This window comes from Falco naumanni, chromosome W, assembly GCF_017639655.2.
Source record: "Falco naumanni isolate bFalNau1 chromosome W, bFalNau1.pat, whole genome shotgun sequence".
Lineage (NCBI taxonomy): Eukaryota > Metazoa > Chordata > Aves > Falconiformes > Falconidae > Falco > Falco naumanni.
In genome coordinates, this window is record NC_054079.1 from 21,460,549 (window position 1) to 21,482,030 (window position 21,482).

Here is a 21,482-nt window from a genome sequence, read left to right on the forward strand (position 1 = left end):
TGAAGGCCTGTGCAGCCGGTGGCAGGGCACGGGCTGGGGCTTGGGGCTCCCCCTTAGAGCCAAGGCGCTGCTCGGGGGGAAGGCTGGAAGGTGGCTGGCCTGAGGGGCAGGCAGGGAAGGGGGATCCACCCTGAGACCTCTTCTTCCTCCCGGCCTGCCAGGGCCTGGGCCGGCCCCGCTCCGTCCCGCCCTCCCCGTGGGAGGGCTCCCCTCGGCACCCGGCGGGGTGGGCCGGCGGCGAGGGCTTCCTTCAGCAGCAGCCGGCCGCCGCCGGCCCTGGGGCGAGCGCCCACATCCGTGCGCCGGCCCCGGTAGCGACGCCTCCGTCTGAGCCCAGCCCCGCGCCGGGCTCCTGCAGAGGGAGGTGCTCTGCGCCGCGCTCCGTCCTCCCACCGCCGCCGGCAGCGAGCAGAGAGCAGGCGGCGCGGCGCTCCCGGGAGCAGGTCCCTGCCGGGGGAACTGGGCCGGCCGCCGGGACCGCGGCCCGGCAGGGCCAGGCCCGCTGCGGCCCTAGGGCTCGGGGCTGCAGGGGGGGAAATGGAGGCCGGGGGCGGGTTTCGGGGCGCTCGGGGATCGCGTGGTGACGGGGAGCCTGGGGCCAGCGGGCGGGGGTCCCGTCCCGACATGCGGCCGCTGTCGCGACTGTGTGTCCCTCGTGACAGCGCGCTGGGGCGGGGGGCTCCGGGCTGGATCAGTGCCCCGCTGTGAGGCGGCAGGGTGGTGAACGCGGAGCCCTGGCCGCGGACTGGGGGGCCAGCGCCAGCGGCCGGTGAGGGACGTGTGTCAACGAGCGATGCATGGGGAGCCTAACGGGGGTCGTAGCGCGGCGCTAACTCCATAATATCCAACGATAGTTACCCGGGAATAGCTCCTCCGTGAGCAGGCAGGGGTTCACAGCGTAGCATCTGCCATCGTGCCTTAATTCGGGTGGAGGAATGAGATAAGAATATGATATGAAGTATATAAAGAGATCAGCTGAGGCAGGAGGAGAGCATGCTTTTTCATTTAAAAAAAAAAAAGGAGAAAAAGAAAGCTGGTTTAGAAATAACATGAACAGTATTGTCACGTTGATGTGTGGTTAATACTCTTTTATACCTAATAGATCAGATTATGATGGAGAGGCATCTTTCGTGCATTTATACAGACTTTCCAGGGATCATGGAAACGGATTTGGTCCTTAAGTCTGTAGCGGAGCACAACTTCTGCAGAGTTTAACTGAAGCGTCTTTGCGAGTGGCTGTGGCAGGAGGAGAAAGGCAGGTACACAGAGTAGCAGAGAAATACTTTGCCTCTTCTGAAGTCTATTATAAAAAGTTATTTTCAAGTAGCTCTGTGCCCTGTGGGCCGTAGGCCAAAAAAAAAAAATAATTGCCAAAGGTAAAATTAATTGCATACTTGCAGGCATATTGGGGGAAAAAAGGCCTGAGTCTTGGAGTTATGCTAATTCACACCAGCAGAGAGAGTGTGACTCCTCTTTCAGTTCTTTAGTCAGACTTTGAGTCAAAGGAGAAACAGTTTTCCCATGCTGAAAAACTCTTCTCAACAAATCTGGTGGGTTTTGGCTGTGTGTGAAGTTCTCAAGATGGGGTGTTACAAGTAAATGTGCAAGAAGACACTGTTGGCAGTTTTGCACACAGCGTTGTTGGAAAGCTCAGTTAAAACATGGTGCTAGGGAAGTTTGAACAGCCGCAGAGAAAAGCGACAGCTCTCATGGTGTGGTTCTTGTTTTTTGCCTTTAAAGAAACAGCAATATATTGCAGCCTGCTAAAATGTGTGAACTGGAGAGTAGCAACATGCTCCCTTAGAGTGTGCCTAGAAACTGCTAAGGCTGACACATCACAACCTGGTCGTTACTGAAATACATGCTGTCACTGTGTAAAGCTGGTACAATAGCATCTCGAAAAAATATACTGCCCTTGAGAGCATGTCACAAAATACAGTTGTATGCTGCTTACCTGTGTGTCTGCAGGCCCTGCCTGCTGAAAGTCTGAATTTGCATTTGCAAGAACTGGATAGCTTTGGGTTTGGGGTTTTTTTGGGTGGTTGTTGTTGTTTTTGTTCTTTTCCTGGGAGAAGCTGTTCTTTTCTCACTGTTCATGCATTGCAGCCTCAATTTTCCAAGCTGATTTTCCTGTTAGCATGGAGCAGGTATTTGGCTTCAGAACTGCTGCATAGGTGACTATATGTTGTGCTGGTTCCCACGAAAGCGTTGGTTTTGCTCTTTCTTTCATTGAGAAATAAACCAGCCCAGAGTAATTCAGCAGCAAGTCTGTGTTTTGCATTTTGCATGTTGAAATGTGACATGGGGAAGCAACATGGTCAGTAGCATAATGCAGCAGGTCTGGCTTCCATTAGGGTGGTGTTAGGAAACAAGTTTGAGCCTGGCAATTGGTCCTTTCCCCCTGTCACCCCCAGGTGTGGTTGCTGGCTTGGGCAGAGGTGCTCGTGTGTCCGGCAGCTGAGATAAAGCATGATCTGGTGCCTGCAGCTGAGTACTCCCTGCTGTAATAGTTCCTGTGCTGCGTTCTAGTTAATGCAGTGTTATGAAACGGCCAGACAGCATGGAAATAGGCAGTTTCTGTGATTTCTGTGATCAAAACCACAGCAGGTTTGTCAGGCAATGGATAATTCTCTGAAATGACTGACAGAAAGCGTAACATGTAATCTTGAAATTTTGTATCAGGAAAGGAGCTTTAAGGTCTACCTTTCCTTTTGAATCTTGAGGAACTGGCTAATTCCCCTAGGTTAGAGTGGTAAAACTCCTTGCTAATCTTGCTTGTGGCAACTCCTAATTCACTCCTCATTCTTGCCCTCAAAACCTTTCATTTGCTTGTCTGCCCCTAAAACCCCGTGTCCCCTCCTGGCATGGGACAGGCAGGGCTGACATTACCAGGGTGGGGCAGGTATGGCTGTCTCGAGAGAGAGGAGAACCAGCTACTGTGAGAACTTCGGAGGTGGTGTTTCTGGTGTCTGCCTGCCATGTCCTCATGTGAGCAGAAGGCCACTGGTGCAGGGAGAAGGAGCACACCCTGGGAAGCTTGCCGGCAGCGGTATGGGCATGGGCATAAGTGATATCCCAGGAGGAGCATCATGGGGAGTTAAGAGAGGCATGAGAAGACCTTTCTCCTCTCCAGTACAGCCTCAGCTGGAAGAGAGAAATAACTGTTCTCTCTCCAGCTTTAAGGGGTTAAAACTTCTGGGATAACTAATTTGTGCCTGAGCAGTACAATAGACTTTAATTCTAAAGCCTTTCATGGAATAATCAGATTGCTTCAGTGTTCGCATAAGTTTGTCTGCTGTAGAAAGAAGAAATGATTTACTGTTTTGAAATAAGTGATTTAAATGTATAATAGCCGTTAGCTTGTTAGAACTAATGACTTTCTATGTCGAGGGGCCTTCTTTACAATTGGCAGTCCTTAAAGAGCCATGATAAATGGGATCAGATGACTTGATAAGCCAAACCATTTTGATCACTGTTGTAAATTTTTATTTAAACAGAATGGTGTAGGGAGTGGAAATCTGCCTTGCTATGTGGAGGGAGGTGTAGCTGCTATCATAGCTAACAATTATTGCAGAGATTGTTTAAAGGGACGCTCCAGGTGTTAGAGCTTTCCCAAGCAATATGGAGCAAAAGGCATTAATTTTCAGTTCTGCCAAAGATTTCTTTACCTGTCTTGAAAGCAAAAGGGAAACTGCTTTGAGAATTGCAGAGGGGCTTTGGATGAAGTGCAAGCAAATGTATTTACCAGTATAGTACTCCCTGGGGTCAGGTGTGAGCTGAGTGTGCAAACAGCAGGGCCAGTCTCTTGCCCTTTAGGGTTTGAGAGAACTGTGTAAAGCTGCACTTCAGCTATGGAAAAGCCTTCTAGGTGAGCCCCTGCACAGGGCTGGGATACAGCAAAATGAGTTTGCCACCCTGATGGAGGTTTGGTATTAAAGAAACTGAAAAATTAGCCTAAAGATTTGGGAAAAGCAGTGATGTGTAGAAATACAGACCTGTCAAGGGTGCAGCCAGCTTAAACTACTGTAATAGGAGCTTTGCTTTTTAATCATTGTAAAATGTAAAATTATGTACTCCTTAGTTTGGGAATGGACAAACTCCCTGACAGGTATGGGTATGGCTGTGTTTCCCTTTTTTTTTTTTTTTTATTTTTATTTCCCCTTTACTAGACATAGAGCCCATCATCTGTAGGCAGCACAAGATAGAAATTCTCCTAGTCTTAATCATGATTCAGACTTTCCATTAGATACTTCCTTATGAAGATGTTCCAAAAGACAAATTTGGGTTGATTGGGGGATCTGTTAGTGCACTAATGATGGCCCCTGGCTGACTGTGGTCAGCCCTGTGTTCCTCTGCTGCTTCCAAAGATATTTTTGGTAACAAAATTGGGCTGTATTGGCTGGCCTTTGGGCTGACTAACTGTAAACCAGCGTAACTGGTTAGTGGAACAATGCTGTTTCAAACCGTTGGAGGACGGCCCCAACTACCAGGACAGGCTTTCTAAGCTGTGGAGTTGACTTTCCTCCCTCCACCCCCTTGCTCTTTACTCTGTTGGTAACCGTTCATTGCCCATATTGATTTGTGTATGCAAGAAGAAGGGTAGTGTTATAAAAAACATGAGTAGCTGGCAAATGTTCAGGTCTTTTAGATGGAATCATCCACTTTGGAGTCTTCATCAGCATATCAGGGTTCCTAAATTTAAATAGAGATCTGCAGAAAAACAGCGTGGTAGTCGTGTGCTTGGTGGCTAAGGCTGGGCTTTGTCAAAGGAGTTTTACAAAGAAATTATGATGATTTTTGGATTCAGAACATGAATTTGATAAGATCAGGGAGAGATGAAGTATGGATAATGATACCATGCTTCTGCAGTTAAAAGGGAAGTCTAGCCCACTTCATGTCTTTCAGATAACTATGTTAGCTCATAAGTTTTCATTTTTTTTTTTTTCCCCTGACACACAGACAGATAAGTAACATAATGAATGGTAAGCTTCGCTTGCATTCAAAAGAGCAGGAGAGACTTGGAGGGTTTGAACAGCAAGTCAGCAGGGAGCTACTTGGCGTCTCTCCTGGAATCCGCAGCATGTTGGGCTGTCGGTGGGGTGGGAAGCGACCCTGCACTTGTGGCAGGAGTCCCGATACCTCCCTTCTCTCCTGTTTAACCAGGAGTACTTCCCTATGTACAGCCAATCCTCCTACAACTTTTGGACTCCCTCAAAGGGAGTTACATAGTTCATATGTATTTGATGAGATATTTTTTTCAGTGAGCCACTGGAACTTCCTCATGCTGGCTTTCTTCCTTCTTAAATACGTTCCTTGAAATGCTATTAATGACAGTGCTTGTTTTCCTTTTCAAAGTGTGAATGAAAGGTAGGAGTATTTGCCATCTGGGTTAATTTACAGGATTCTGCTGCCTTTTGCAAAATCCATTTCGGGCCTGTATATTTTGCAGGTATTTTGTAAATTAACATTATTTTCTGGTCAATAACATGGTTATATTTGCATAGTCAATCAAGTGTGATAGACTGGATGATGTGCTAAATACAGACCTGCTGTGGCATGGTCAACACACAACTAATTTCCAAACTTACCAAGCAGGTTTTTGAAATGGTGAAATAGAGGAAAATGTGCATGGTCACTTGTGTTATAACTTGCCTTGTACTAGGTGTTTGACCCAGAGGAAAAAAGCACCGGTGAAGTGTCGTGATAACAGCTTCTGGTAACGGTTGGGTGCAGCCCTGGCCGTTTCCTTTTCGTATTGCTTGTATTTTTCATATTGATTAGTACTGACAATGGCTGAATTACTCTTCTGCCTTGCCTACACAAATGTAAATATATATGCTGTGTGTGTATGTAGTGAGAGAGTTTAGGCAGCGACACTACATCAGCTGGAACGGAAGGGCTCCAGTGCTGCTTTTCCCTCCAAGTACAACTTGCTTTAGGTAACAGAGCACACCATGTGAGAAGAGGATGCCAAAAGGTGTGGATATGTGGATAGAAAACACAGATGGATGTGGGTCATTGAGAGTGTGCTGCTTGGTTTATTCTGAATAATACCAGTGGGATGTACGGCAATGTGAGTGAGTTCTTAGGAAATGCCTGGTGTTTACCCATCTATTTAGAAAGTGGCGTTTGGAGATGTTACTGTTTTTTCTGGTGTGAACGCTCACTGTGGGCTTCTCGTGAGTTGAAGGAGAATTTTAAGTGGAAGTTTGATGGCTCCTTTGCAGGGCACAGTCCTAATGAACTCACCTTCCTACCTGTGGAGTTACGTTCAGCCTGTGTTCAAATGAGTGAAAACCGAAAGTCTGTGTATTTGAAGAACTTCTAAAATGCAGTCTGTTCTGTATATATTTCTTTCCCTATTAAAAAGGATATCCTGGCTTACTAAAAGAGAGTAGTATGTGGCTGTGGCTTGCCAAGAGTCTTTTACATACTGAAGCCTGAAGCTGTCTGTACTCAAATGCCATTAGATGTCCATGCCAGAAAGCATCCATCTGGTCCTCTGGGTGTTTCCACTGTAAGGAAGAAAATGAGGAAAGATCATTTCTTTCACACCAATGCCACATTTGTTACATATTGTTGCTCACAGCTCCTATACGGAAATTCTTGTTTATGCCTGATTTTGAGCAGAGAAGCCAGCTTTAATTTCATCTCAATGTAGCTCCAGTGAGTTGTTTGGTTTTTGAGGGAAAAGAATGTTTGGATCATTGTGGGCCATTTATTTGGCAGCTGTGAGACTCTGCTTTTTCAACAGATGATTGCAGGCAAATTGCAGTGTGGTGGTGGGCTGACTGGATGGAATTTTATCTTACCTTTCCTACGTCCTGTCCTTCTCCCCCATGGGAAGGACTTGTGAGGCTACTTTCTGATAATACACTCTTCAGTTTAATCCTCTCTCTGTTCCACTTTGCATTGCAGATGGTCCTGTGTGTTCTCTTTGCTAGGGAAGAAGTGTCTAACATGACTGCGTTAACAAGTTTGATGTTAATAATCTGTCGATGTGGGATTCTCTCTTGGGTGCTGCATTGGCGAGACGTGTCCCACAGAAAGAGAATAACAGGTTGTGGGGTTTTGAGGGTGACGGGGAACTAGTTTAGTTCCTCACTGTACTAGTTGTGGCTATGGTAAATGCCAGTCACAATCTTGAGGATGAAAGAAAAGGAAATTTTCTGGTGTTCCTGCAGAAGACCAGGGGAGGCTTTCTGCTCGTGCTTCAGAGCTTTGTCTTTTTAGTCAAAGGACGTAGCTGAAGAGCTTCAAAGACCAGCCGCATCCAGGTCAATCTTGGGATGTCTTCCTGCTACAACCTGTGTGATTTCTTTTAGGAGGAGAGACAGAGGGAGAAATAATGCATTTCAGACCTCTCTTTACGTGGTGACTCTGATTTCCAGCAGGAACCTGCTGCAGTTGGTGGCTTTTCATTTCCGAGAAGTGACTCTAACAAGAAACTTAGCAGGCAGCCTGTCCTCCCACAGATCAGCTTTGCCTAGCTCTCTGCTCCTTTCTTCGTTGGAAGTCTCCATGCAGCTCTTTGTTTATCAGAAAGTTAATGATATGTCTGTGGAATACTTTGGATGAGAATGCGTCGTCTTGGTGGTGCTGTGCTAAACTTGGTCAATGCCCACCTGTCTCTCGGGCCCTTTCCAAAGTATTTTTCAACCATAAGTTGGTATTGGGGTCATCTCTCTGCATGCCACATGTTGATGGTAAATGTTCTTCTCACCTGTGTTGAGTTTCTGACCTTGAAGGGATCCAGGCATTGGGATCTCTGGAGTGAAAGGATGGTGCCACAGTCATTCTGGGCAATCCTGTGGGCCATCTTCATGCAGTCCAGTACCTTTGCCTGTGCTTAGGCATGTCCTCCCATGGCCTGGGGCATGATGACTTATGTCACACTGCAAAGAAAGTTGAACAGAATCAGTTTGTAGTTTTTTAGTGTTATTTGGTCTATTAGGCTGTTGCTGGACTCTTGGAACAGAATTGTGGTTTATTTGCATATCAATTTTGTGTCGGCCAACGATATTTCTAGGGACCAGAGGCTGTCAAAAGGAGAACTGGTGGAGGTCTTGGTGGCGCTGGAGGAGTCAGACTCTGGCCTCGTTGTAGTAGAATCAGAGGGGAGCAGCAAGTCTCCCAACGCCTGCTGCAGTGGGGAGCGTAGAGCTTGCTGGTGGAGCCTTCCCCTAGTCTGTTTGGGGTTTGCTGAGTTGGGTAAGGGATGGTTGCTACATCTGTGTGTTGAGCCTTTGCTAGAATCACCCCTGAGCTGGCCCTCAGGACAGCACTGGGTTTGGTGTTATTGTTTCAATATTTTAAAAAAGCAGCTTGGGCGAATAGTAACAGCGTCGATTTATTTTGCTGCAGAGGGAGCGAATCTCTCGCTGACCAACTGCTGGTACAGTACCTGCGCTGTGATATCCTGTGTTTTCTAGAGCTGCTGCTGTTGGTACAAGGTTTTTGTTTGTTGGACTTTTAACTAGTAGTGTGTCAAGGGAAATAAAATCTTCTTTTCTGGAGCTGACTTTTCCCATTAGCTACTTCTGTAATTGTTGAACTCCTTTCAACAACTCATTAATGAGGAAATGTGTTATCAGAAAGTGTAGTAGACAGTCTTATTTAATTAGGAAAGTCTTTTAAAATTTAAAAATCTGCAAAGTTTGGAATCTAGAAGTTTTAAAATTTTTTCAGTCTTTTCCAATTCTGAGAGGCTAAAAGTATGACTAATGGGCCGTGTTTTTAGGTGAGGTTCATTGGAATTTTAGCCTGCTTCATTTGTTTTTACTGTGCATGTGGACATCTTGAGATGAAAAAGCATTTCTGAATTGAAACCATTTTTCTGCGGTTTATTCCCAGCCAAAAGAAATTTGTTTCAAAAGCAACTTAGAGTTCAATGAATTGCCTTTCTCCCTGTTTTTAAGGAACACGCTATGAATGGAAGAAGAAAACCTGACTTACAACTTTTCTCCTCTGTAGCCCTCTGTGTGCTGGGGTGGGTCTCCTGGAGCACCTAGCTCCAGGAGTTCAGCGTTTCATCAGAGAGAACTGCTGACCCATGCCGAGGCCGCTCTGTCAGGTGGAGGGGTGATGGATGGATGTGCAAAGGGCTGGCACCCTCCTGGCCCCTCTTTGGAGGTGCTGTGGGCATGCCGAGCCGGGTGCGGTGGGCTGCGCTGCAGTGTGTTTGCTCTGTGCCATGGGTACAGAGCCGCAGAGCAAAGGCACGGTGCCCGAGGAGGAGATTTTCCTCTCCCTGTAGGCTGTAGCTGAATGTCTTAAAGTTGGGTTGGTTTATATGAAGCCGTATTTCTCTACCGAGAAAATATTCTCGGGGGTATCTGCTGACAAGTACCAGATTTTAAATGATCTCTCGCACTGTAGTTAGAGAACATTAAATAGGGATGGAACAAAAAAATCAATCAAGAAACAAGATGCTGCTTCTGATCTAGATGAGAATCTTGTCTGCTAAGAAAGCAGTTGAGTGTTTTTTAAATCGGGCTCAGTCTAGATGCACAGACTGGAAGAACAGTGTCAGAAGGTCACATTTATCATCTTGTGGCTGTTGGCCACGTTGGCAGAGTGGGTTGGGAGGGACGGTCAGGAGGGCTCTTTGCATTTTTGTAAAGCTTAATCAGTGAGGTGGTATTAGAGAGACGGCACGAACTTCAGAATTGGAGGGTGAGATTGCATTGGGTTTGGTCTGTGTGGGTGCTTGCAGGTTGCTGAGCCCTGCGGGACGACTGGCCGGGAGGACCTCGCTGTTGTGGCTGCTCTGCCTGCTCCGACTGCTGGCGGTCTGTGGTGGGGACGCAGTCACGGCAAAATGAGTCACCGCTGCTGGTATTACAACTTCAAGTCTGTTTAGATGCTCTCGGGACGGTGAGGACTTGGAAGTTAAGGTTCCAGGCACAGGGGTGTTTTTTCAATGTCGTCATGGAAATCGGCACTTGAGTTGCCTTGGTTTAGCTTTTGCCTTATAGCCCAGAGGTATTTCTTTTCAGCAGCTCAATATATAGAGCCATTTAGAATTAGAGTTGAATAAAGTATATTGCAATTTTAATAAAAGATGTCTGGTTAATAATCTCTTAATAGAAAATTCTGAAGTGGTTTTTCAGATTTTTGCTAGAAGAAATTCTCTTGAAATAGTCTCTTTTCTGTAAGAACACCAAACCTCCTCCACTGAAGAGTTTTGCTTTGTTTCAGGTATGGTGTATGATTTTTATACTCTACTGTACGTACTGTTCAAGTTAACATTTGTCATGAAACAAGATGAAACATTCAGAATTTTCAAATTCAGTTGATTGTAGACATGTTTAAAGCGCACTTAGTTGTTTATCTAAGAATAATTAGTAATTTTAACTCTCTTGTTCTAAATGAAATTAAAATCTTAATGCTCTGACTTCCTGTGGAACAAGAACTTTGTTTGCTGTACTACAGCAATTTGGAAGTGGTAAACCAGTGATGGCAGCGTGCTGGGGGTGGATCGGTCTGGTCCGTCAAGCTGTCCCCGCACCTAGGTTTTTGTGCTCCTCCTATCTCCATCGTTGGTCAAGGAGAGGAAAACTGGTGGCTTCAGCTTAAAATCTGAAGGAATAAAATCCCTTTATCCAACCGATGACTGTTTGACTTTCCTACACGGTACAGAGAATGAGAGCGAAGTTGGAGTCACCTTGTGGAAGAGGCCGGTTCCCAGGCTGCCTCCCCGGGTGGCAGGGCTACTGCCTCGGCTAGCACCAGGTTGGGAAAGGCTGCAACACGTCTGCAGCCCATGGTGCAAACGGGCAGGAATTTCTGGAAAAGCAGCCAGTGCCGGGGAATAGGAGTGCCAGCTGCCTTCTCGTGACAGCTTTACAAAAATAGGTTTTTAATCATCCTGGTCTGATGTATATTTTGCTCAGCATTTACAGGTCTGGTAAATTCTAATTATTCTGCTTTGCACGTTTGCACAGCGAGGAGATGCTGAACTTCAGCTGGCAGAGAACATGGATTTTTGGGATAGCGTTTAATCCCAAATTAATACATTGTATTACTGGTCAAACATCTGGGGGGGAGCCATCTCCCAAGATACCTTTCTTTTTCAGATTTATTGAAGGAAATGTCTAAAGAACAGTTACTGCATTGATCAGAAATACTTTTATTTTGATTATTCCTCAGACTTCTGGGGAGAAATTACTTTTGCTCAGTGGAGCCTTGTGGTAAACTTGGGATATCCTGGAATGGATTAAAATCCTTGAATGAATTTCTGTGAAGCTGCCATGTTGGTGTTCTGCCCTTCCACTGCCTGGCGCAGACCAAAAGCAGTGCAAGGCAGAGCAGTGCTGCCACATCAGGGGCCTTTTTCTCTAGGTTCGTTAAAACCTTTACCATCAGAAAATTAATTTCTCAAAAGCTTGGCCTGCCTCTCTGGGTGGCTCTATATCTGTCAAAGGTCATATCTCATACAATGAAACTGCTCAGTACGCAGCCAGCTTTTTTATCCTTAAAGCTGTTGAAACGCAGGATAATCAGAACGGGCTTAGTTCATTATTTTAGTCAAAGCAGGTCAGTATTTGATAATTTAAATGCTGAGAAAGGTAGATTTTATTCTGATGGAAATTATGGTCTTGTACTGAAACAAGCAGTGGTTTTATAAATGGGGTATGGCCCAGGGCCTCCTGCTCTCATACCACAGTAATTAGTCTCGGCATAGAGAGCTGAATGGGACAGCTGTTCATCCATGCTAAGGATTAGCAAGATGCTTAGAAAAAAGCAAAGGCTTAAATTATGTTGAGATCAAGGTAGGTGAGGATGTAAAGTAGGTGGTGTTTCATGTGATTCTGGTTTTCTCATCATCAGGGCATTTCATACATGTGAATAAACACTTTGGAGGCCTATTTCTTACATAGGTCCCCTTGCCTTCTGTACAGCTTCGTAGCAAATACAAACAAATTAACTACATTAATGGGAGCTTTGGGTTTAGGGTAATACAACACTCCCCTTGAGCTTGAAATAATAAAAAACCTGCTGGGGGGGGGGAAGCAGTGCAGTTGGAGAAAGGCTGTGCTCCTCTGGGTGAAGGCTTGGCCAGGCTGGCAGGTAATTTGATGAAGGTGCTCTGCTCGAGCCGGGTGTCCATGACTTGGTTCTTGAAGGAGGTTGGGCTAGCAGATGATGTGTCTTCCTTCTGATGGAGGATGAGCATTTCTGTTGGTGGGAGCCCAAGTGACCCCTGAACACAGGTGCTTAGTTGTGTTGGCCAAGCAAGAAAAGACCAAAGTAGAAGAAAACTCTGGAAAGCTGTCCCTCCTTGGTACCTGGCTTTCCCTCCCAAATATGTTGTGTCACTTGACTCAGCAGATTGGCAGAAGCTGGGAACTGCCATGTGGGGTCATGAAACCTCCACGGAAATAATTTGTGCCATGCGCTTTGTTCCAGGAGCTCCTGCCTGAGCTGTGACACAGCCCAGATAAGTAGGATAAATATTTCCTTCTTTCTGCAAATTTTCGTTACTTTCTGATGCATATATTTGTTTTACAAGTGCTTAATGAGGGAGGCTGCACTGCTCTTGGTCACTGCTAGATACAGAAAAGAGCCTGGAAGTGCTGTCGAGGCGTGTAAGCAGCAGCTTAACTGAGGCACGGAGCTGAACCCAGGCAGTGGGCTTGCCATCTGCTTTTCTTTCTTCACTCCAATTAATCTGCAGGGTTTGATGAGGGGGTGGGTTTAGTTGTGTGCTTCACAGAACAAGGCAGCTGTGGGTTCGTCTGGTTGTACTGGAGAGGAAGCTGCATTGGAGCTCTTTCCTTTTATTAACTGTGGCCCTGGGATAATTGCTTACTCTGCTTTTTTTAATTAGTTCTCTTAGGGGGAAAAAATTATTTCTTTTAGGATAGAGATATGTAGCCCTGATAATGTCATGTAGTACCAGTTAGAGCTTGAGCCCTGAGAGCAGTCCTTGCCATGTCTGAGTTTCATTTTCACTCCTGTTTCTGCACTACTTCAAACTCATAATAAAATTCTTAGAAGGATTTAGCCCTAGGTTTCATAGCTCTGTTCAGTATAGCTCTTACTGTCATCCTCAGAACAAAAATAATTTTTTTGTCTGAAACTGTATCATTCTGAGTTTCAATTTTATTTATTTAGGAAATTGAAAGTGTAAGTTGTATTGTCTCCTGGCACCTGAACTGAAATGGAGAGTTTCACTGCTGCATTGCATTAGCCTTTTTCAAAATATACTAACACAACTTTCAACTCTGACCACAGGCAGCAGTGTTTCAAGGAACAAAAATAGAACCAAAGCAAAACCAAGCAGAAGGGCGGGGGGTTGTTATCATTAAATAATTTTTTTTCCTCTTCCTTTTCCATAGGTTCCTAAAAATTAGCACTATGACTGATGAAGACTATGATTATCTGATCAAACTCCTGGCCCTCGGAGACTCTGGGGTTGGAAAAACAACGTTCCTGTACAGATACACTGATAACAAATTTAATCCAAAATTCATCACAACAGTAGGGATAGATTTTCGGGAAAAACGAGTGGTAAGTTGTCTCATACAAATGATGGCACTTTCTTTTTTTCTTTATTCATTTCTGCTGAGAACAAATTTTACATAGCTGTGTGCCGCCTCTCTTACTGTGGGGTATAGCATGTGTTGATAATGCTTTTCCTTGTCTAGTTTTTGGCTTAAACAAGTCATAATCAGGAACTGGATAAAGGGGAAAAATGCCATTATCCTTATTCTCATGTTGGATTGTAAAATGGTTTATTGCACGTTGGTATAAAAGGATCATTCCAAGAGCAGGTTTCCATAGTGCTAGTGAATGAGGTGTGTTTGTGACTAGAACTAACTCTAGCCCCCAAACTCATTATTTAAATAGAAAAGATGGAAACTTACAGAAGCACAGAAATTTCAACCTGCTTCCAGGTCATGCAGTAAATTAGCAAAGGCACAAGAAGCGGTTCCGCCAGCGGGACCACGCTACTTCTCAGAGTCTCTGCCAGCAGCAAGGCTGGAGGCTGAGTGTTCCCAGCCTGTGATCAGGAGTCCTCATAGGTTAGGATCCATGGATCTTAACACCTGCTTAATGCAGTGTGTACGAGTCCCTTCTGCCATGCTGTTGTTTCTTGATGTTAGAGAGAAGATGAGTCTTCTGCAGTGTTGGTCAGATAGTTTTTGTGGCTATGAGCACAGTTGCTTTGTTTTAATTTAATGTGACTAGTGTATCTGGTCATAGATCCTGACACCAGCTAAATACAGGGAACAAATTCAGCTTCCTTGATTAATAAAACTGTAATAAATACAAGATATTATACAAGGGCAGGTGAGGAAGGGTTCCGCTTCCTCGGGTAACATCAGTGCAGCCTCTGGGTACAGACATGTCCACAGGGTCCCTGTGCACTTGATCTAAATGTAAGGGCAGTATCTGCCTGCTTTTAAATTTGCTGAGAGTCTGCTAAACTACCTCAGATAACAAAACCAGCTCATACTCATTTTATTCCTCTGTATTTTACTGCAACAGCTAATTTACACACTGTTGCTCTTTAATAAAGAATTGAGCCCTAGCGAAAGGTCACAGTGATTTCTTTAAGCACCATGAGTTTGCAGTTGCAGTTAGTAAGGAAGTCATTAATGTCCAACAGAAGTTAATGAATAAAGAATAGCTTTTTATAATAGTGGCTAATCCTGTCAGCCAGCTGTAAATTTTCTAAGAACAGCAATGAAACAGAACAGAGGCAGCTTGCTCAGCACAGTGCTATGCCAAGTTTTAAAGATCTGGTATCTAATTTGAACTACTAAATATGGCCTTTAAAGAGAAGCTTTCATAGATGTTTCATGTGGCTCCTGGGTTTTTAAATATTATTATAAGCAGCCCTCTGAAATCGCTTTTAGAGGTAAGAGCTTTTACTGAAGGACTGAACTTTTACTCCTTATTGCTTTGCACAAAAGCAATGGTCTCAGTCTGTGACCCAGGCGCTGGATTTCGGTGTGAGCTGTATGGCTGTACTGATTTGACTCTCTTGTTAGGTATACAACAGCAGAGGACCAAATGGATCTCCAGGAAAAGCCTTCAAAGTGCATCTCCAGCTTTGGGACACAGCCGGTCAGGAAAGGTAACAGAGTTCAGCTCATTGAAAAGCAGTTCTGCATTAGTTATGTTTCTGGGTAAACCATTCATCCATTCAGGTGAAAAATCTCAAAAATCCTTGTGTATCAGGACAACGAAAATATTTTCCAGAAATAAAGTTTTTCTGACACTGCTTTGATGCAGTGATCAGGGAATCTCAGAAAATAGGACTGGGGGAACTGGAGGTGGTCTGCTCCCTGCCTCAGCAGCATGCTGCCTCATTCCTAGCACACATGGGTTATTGGGTCAGTGGTTACCCCTTCTTGTTTTGTACCGGCTTTTGGCTTTATAATATATAGGTGATCTTTCAGGTCCCTTTCAATCCAAACCATTCTATGATTCTTACCTCCTCTGGAAGATACTACCTAAGTGTCCTGTTCTCGTATTTCAGATCTTTTCTGTTAGGTTGGATGGTAGGGTGTATTTGAGAAAGGTGCTGATAGGGGCTGCGTTAGCCCACATGTGGCCTTCAGGCTGAGGGAAGTGGTTATTCCCCTTCATGCAGCACTTCTGAGGCCACATCTGGAGTACAGTTCCTATTTGCGGAACCCCCCCAATGTGGGATACTTTGTACTGGTAAACTGGAGTCCCGTGGAGTCCTATTAGAACAGGTCAGGAGAATGATCCAGTGAGGGCTGAGGAGGCTAAGCTCGTTCAGCCTGAAGACTAAGGGGAGGCTAATTGCCATCTTCATCTACCCAGTGGGGAGAAGACAGAGCCGGACTCCTCAGGCTTGCAGCTAAAGGGCGCGAGTCGGTGGTCACAAGCCGCAGCAAGGATACTCCAGCTAGGTAGGACACAAGTGTTGGCCGCGGGAGCGGTTAAATCCTGGAGCAGGTCACTCCCAGAGGCTGTGCAGTCTGTTTTCTCACAGGTGGTCACAACTCAGGTGGACATAGTCATGAGCAGCCTGATGCCTTCCTTAAGTCCTCTCCAGATTACGTGCCCTGGGCTTCTCAGAATTTTCTATGATGAGCAAACTTTCTGTTCTATCCTCCACCAGGCTGGTTTCAGCCTCTCTTACCACCAGCATGCGAGCAGGATGGAGAGTTTTAGTTCAAGTCTTAGCAGTGCTGAGCAGTGTGGAAGAATTGCTTCTTATCTTTTATGTTTTTAGTTGTGTTTGTCTTCTTTGCAGCAGCATACCATAGCTGATAGGTATTAAGTTCAGGACTGATCAGAATTCTCCTTTGCAAAAAGATTCTTTTATCTAACCAGATTTTCTGTCTTCTGCGTGACAGTTGTTTGTTCTTTCCAACGATATTCTTGACTTGTCACCATTAAATTTAATTCTATTATTTTTTTTAAAGGGAGAAGTGTGTGTACTGCTTGCTTAAGCTTCCCCTGGCTAGTTATGTACGCTGGTTTGGGCTATCATAAAGTGATTGCCTTTGGTATGACTGCTGATTTCATCTGTCAACAAGGGAAGAAAATGCGACTCAACGCCTATTTGCTGTGTAATAGTGACCAAAGAGCAGAGGGCTGAAGCATTTAGTGGGGAGGAAAGAAAGTAGCGATGAGGCAGATTTCAGGTTTCCAGAGTAAGCAGTGCAAATACTATGCAGGAGGGGTTGCTGCTGGATGAAAAGCATAAGCAAGTGGAAATTTTGTGTCTGAATCATCAAACACCATTTGTGTATACCCCTCTGCAAAAGATTAAATGTTTTGAGGCTTTTTTTTTTTTCCTGAAAAGAAACCCTAGAAGCAGTGTCGGGTATCTGACATGTTTCCGTGGAGAGCAGTTTGGGGTTTTTTTTATTTTCACGGATGTGTGGCAGAAAATATCATTTACTGTTTCTGGTTGGTGCGAGATGATGTAGTACTGTTTTGTGATGTGATGGATCCCTGTGATACAGAAAGCACCAGAGTGCCATTGCACTGTTTTCCAGTGCTGTCTGAACGCTTTAATATTATTTGGGCTTTCTTCACATTTCTGATTTGAACAGGCTTGTGACCTTTTGGTGACAGACAGAGTTGCATTTCATGGTTTTTAGTTCCGTTCAGCTCCATAGCTTTGCTGGAAGCCTGTAAACAATGTCCCTGGTGAAGGAACACTTGCACAGTCTGCTTACAGAGTGTGTTCGTGTCTAGACCTCTGCAAGGAAAGGTTACCTTTTCCTTTTAGCTGAGCTTCCCAGCAGTCACATCAAACAATCAAAGGCATGTAAACAGCCACCTACTCTTCATTTGTTTAATACTGACTAGACTGAGTAGTACACATCCATCGATTAAGTGCGTGCAATGTCGGCAGGTGAATCCATTTCTATCACTGTGATTTGTGATACACCAAGTGCTTGAGTGTCTTTTCTTTTTCCTTTTTTTTTTTTTATTTTATTTTTATTTAACCAACCATTCTCTCTGTGTGTCTCTCTGTTAAATCAGGCAGAATTTGAACTAATAGATTAGTCACTGACAGCGTTTATATTCTCACATATAAGCTTCCTCTGGTAAATTACTAACACACTGATTAATAAATGTTGACTGGTGTGATGCTTCGTAGCTAAAATGAAAGTCAAGCATTATTTTGTTTTTGCTTTCCTTCCAAGGGAATGTATGTCCACTAAATCTTGCAGACTCTTCAGATTTCAAGATAATTTTTTTAATACAATTTTTGAACAAGCAGTTCAGTAAAGCCTGACTTTATCTCCTTTTTTCTTTACTCGGGTCAGGGTTGCCAGAAAAGTGCTTGCTTTGGAGGTCACTTTGTATTGATAGAGCTGTGTTGCCTTTTTTTTTCTTCCCCCTTCAGGTTTCGAAGTCTCACCACAGCGTTTTTCAGAGATGCTATGGGCTTTTTACTAATGTTTGATCTCACCAGTCAACAGAGCTTCTTAAATGTCAGAAACTGGATGAGTAAGTAGAACCTTACAGCTTGCATTTATCGGTTGACTTGAAGCATTCTTGTGTATTTTAGGCTTCCAGGCTTTCTGTGTGTCATTGTTTGCGAGCTGGAAAATGCTCAGAGAAAATAGTTTTGTCTAGTGCAGCCATAAGTGGGTATTCACAGCCTGTAATTTGGGGTGAAAGCTTCATCAAATTGGAAAGATGCACACTTTTCTTTTTTCTTTTTCCCTTTTTCTTTTTTTGCACAATAGATGGGTTTGGGCATATTCTTGATGATAATCTTGTTTGGATTTGGTAAATTTGAATAAATCTGTTGCCTCTTGAAAGTTAATGGTATTCAACACTTCATATTTTATACCCCATATTTTAGATGATACACAGGAGCTTGGAAACTGTAATCTGGATATTGCTGTCAATCTTTATAGTGTGTTTTCTGTTTGTAAAGCAGAATGTGATTCCTTCCTGTCTGCTTTGAGGTTTAAATTAAAATTAATATCGTGCTTTGAGGATGTGGTTTGAAAGCACATAGTCTTTGCTGTTGTTGGGTTTTTTTCAGACAACAGCTACACTAATAACGAAACAAAGGTTAAATTCTTAGTTGTTTTTAATTGAGGGTATTTAGAGTGCTGGAAGGACAGAGGCCAGTACATTTCCAGCTGGCAATTTTCCAGCAAACAAGCTGAAGTGGGGGTAATGTGTGAATCCAGATAGCTTTGTGAAAACAGTTCCATCTTCCTCAGAGATTCCTTCCTTCCACTAAACAACCCCTGTCATCACAATCTCCTACTGCTTACCAAGCTGAGGCTCTGTAATTTCTTCTGTGTATACTGCATCTTTTCAAGTCAGTATCCTCAGGATTGAGGCAAGTGTAAGTAAATGGCTTTGTACATTCACTTACGGGGGGTGAGGCTGTGGACAGTGCTTGTGCCTGGATCTTCAAATGGACAAAACTGCATTTAAATCATTGTGTATATCCAGGAGAAAGAACATGCTTGAGGATTTTGTCCTAAACTTCTGAAGGACTGCATTTGCAGATGATGTGGGTGCTTGTTTGTCCTTCCACGGTGTCCTTATGAGTCTTGTAGAATAAAAGTTCTGGCTGGTGGAGGTTCTCCTCTTCTAAAGCAGTGTTTTTCGTGCACTCATTGCAGTTGAGTCTTGTTGTATGTTGGTAAAATAAATCCTGGAAATAATTTTTAGTACCATTTGTACTTCCTATTTTGAAAAACTCCCCCTAGTAAGTAAACGTACGATAAGGAAATGTGTTTGGCATGAAGTGGTTGGCTGATTAGGATATTTTGAGGTGGGGGCAAGAAAGGTATTTTGAATTATTTTGTCAACAGTCTCAGTCTCTAAGGTGCTTCCAGCAGTCTCTTAACTCCTGTTTATTTTTGCTTCTAGGTCAGCTGCAAGCCAATGCATATTGTGAGAATCCAGATATAGTCTTAATTGGTAATAAAGCTGATTTGTCAGACCAAAGGGAGGTAAATGAAAGGCAAGCAAAAGATTTAGCAGACAAATATGGGTAAGCAAAAGATGACAGAAGCTAAATTCTGTACCTGTTGTAAGTGTAGCTGATGACTGGTTAGAGATACTTGCAAGTATACTTAGAAACTCGTTTAAGATCTTTAGGCATTACAGTATCACATACACCTACAGTGATATCCAGCTTGTCACCCTTTCAGATCGACCTGTCCAAATAGGAAAGAGATGGAATGAAACACGCTGTTCTAGAAATTTGGCCAAAATATTACAACATAAGAAATAAGGGTGAAATGAAACAGTCTCACTAGAAAGCTACATTCCTGGGATGTTGGCTTGCCTGGAGAGTTCAGGACAAAATATACCAAAAGCAGATGAACACTCAGTGTTATGAAACTAAATAACTAACAGTATTTATAACTTGTTTTTCTAGTTAGTTTGGAAATTTTGTGTATTTTGTTAGGTTCTAAGTGTACAATGGCACTGAATTTATTTGGTTTTCCTCCATGAATAATAAAGGTGTTAAAGGCCTTTTTCTTGTTCTAGTGAGCCTTCTATATTTCTTTGCACTAATAAAACCTGCAGAGTGTCCTGTAACTGGATAAATTAGCTGTGTAACGTAATTAGTAAATAGTGCTGTGGGCAAAAAGAGTGTGCATTTTTTTTCCTTAGTTGCCCTTACTGTGAGGGATGTTCAGAGAGAATTGGGCCAGCAGCAGAAGGTGGCCTGAGAGACTGAGTAATAAGCAAATCAGACTTAAAAATATTAAAAGAATATTAGAGAGTTGTCTGCAGCCAGGTAAGGAGAACAGTGATACCGAGGAGAAGTTAGCTTATGCCAGATTTCATATGATCAAAGTGCTGAAGCAATTTATAATCTTCTCTTCTAAAAAGCATGACTTGGAAGGCAATATTCTGGATTCAAAGGGTATTTCAGAATGGAATCAGCTAAGTTGACCTGTGCTTGTATGTTGGAAGGAAGGAAAGGAGATAGTACTTACAGGGACTGCTAAATAGCAATAGTTGGAACTACCCATCTTAAAAAAAAAAAAAAAAAAGTTTTTTCTGGTGTGTTCTTTGGTCCCTGGAACTTTCTGTAATGCACACCTAGGTTTCTCTTTAAAATAAACTTTCTGGTTACCTGAAAGGCTTTTTCAGCCAAGGTTTGTGCTGATGTTACCGTGATTTGAAGTCAAAATGCCAGGATACATTTTGTAAATGAATGTGGTGGTTTTGTACTGGTGTTGTCATGCCATAGTGTGCTAGGAACAGGAGCGTGGGTTCTACCCAGCAAGGAGATAGTCATAATGACCCAGATAGTTTGTCCCATTTCACTGCCACTAAAGCCACCGCTGATAGCTGCGCCGAGAGCGTTAGTCGAGTCTTGGTTGTCTTAAAAATCTCTCCAGCTAACCTGTTCCTTTTCACTGTAGCATACCATACTTTGAAACAAGTGCTGCTACCGGACAGAACGTGGAGAAGGCTGTGGATACACTCCTGGACTTGATAATGAAACGTATGGAGCAGTGCGTGGACAAGACACAGGTCTCTGATACAGCCAATGGAGGAAGCTCGGGAAAGCTAGATTCGGCAAAACCAGAGGAGAAAAAGTGTGCCTGCTAAACGTCACCTCTAAACTGTGAGAACCGATGAAAATATTTCATCAGAATATGGCTGACCTACCACCAAATTTAAACCGGCTCCGTTGAGCCATGCACAGAAGCAAAGTTCCATTGTTTTATTGGGATTGTGCATTTTTCTCCAAAGGCCTGGTTTAAAACTAAAAGCTATGTTTCAGTGAGGCTCTTGTGCTGAAATGATTCTTCCTGATACAGTGCCGTCTCCATAGAAAACTCCCCCACCTCTTTTCCCCCAGCCCTCATCTTTATTTTTCATGCAATCAGGATACTGAATAGAGGAAAGTAGCTTTATTTTTTTTAAAAAGGAGGGAAAGAACCTATTGTCTGCATACACTGGATATTGAAATTAAATTGGAGGTGGGTGGTTTTCTAGGTCTGTGCCATTTTTCCACAGAATCCTGTTTCTTTATAACT

General features: G+C 43.8%; 1 protein-coding gene across 1 annotated transcript; it reads left to right on the plus strand.

The window, feature by feature from the left end:
* The first annotated feature begins 293 nt into the window (after nt 1-293).
* On the plus strand, nt 294-21,227 carry LOC121080620 (ras-related protein Rab-27B-like). Its single transcript, XM_040578770.1, has 6 exons — nt 294-443; nt 13,344-13,515; nt 15,003-15,088; nt 17,852-17,955; nt 19,348-19,471; nt 20,862-21,227. The coding sequence occupies exons 2-6, from the start codon at nt 13,363-13,365 to the stop codon at nt 21,049-21,051; spliced, it is 657 nt and encodes a 218-aa protein (XP_040434704.1). The 5' UTR covers nt 294-443; nt 13,344-13,362; the 3' UTR covers nt 21,052-21,227.
* The last annotated feature ends 255 nt before the right edge of the window (nt 21,228-21,482 follow it).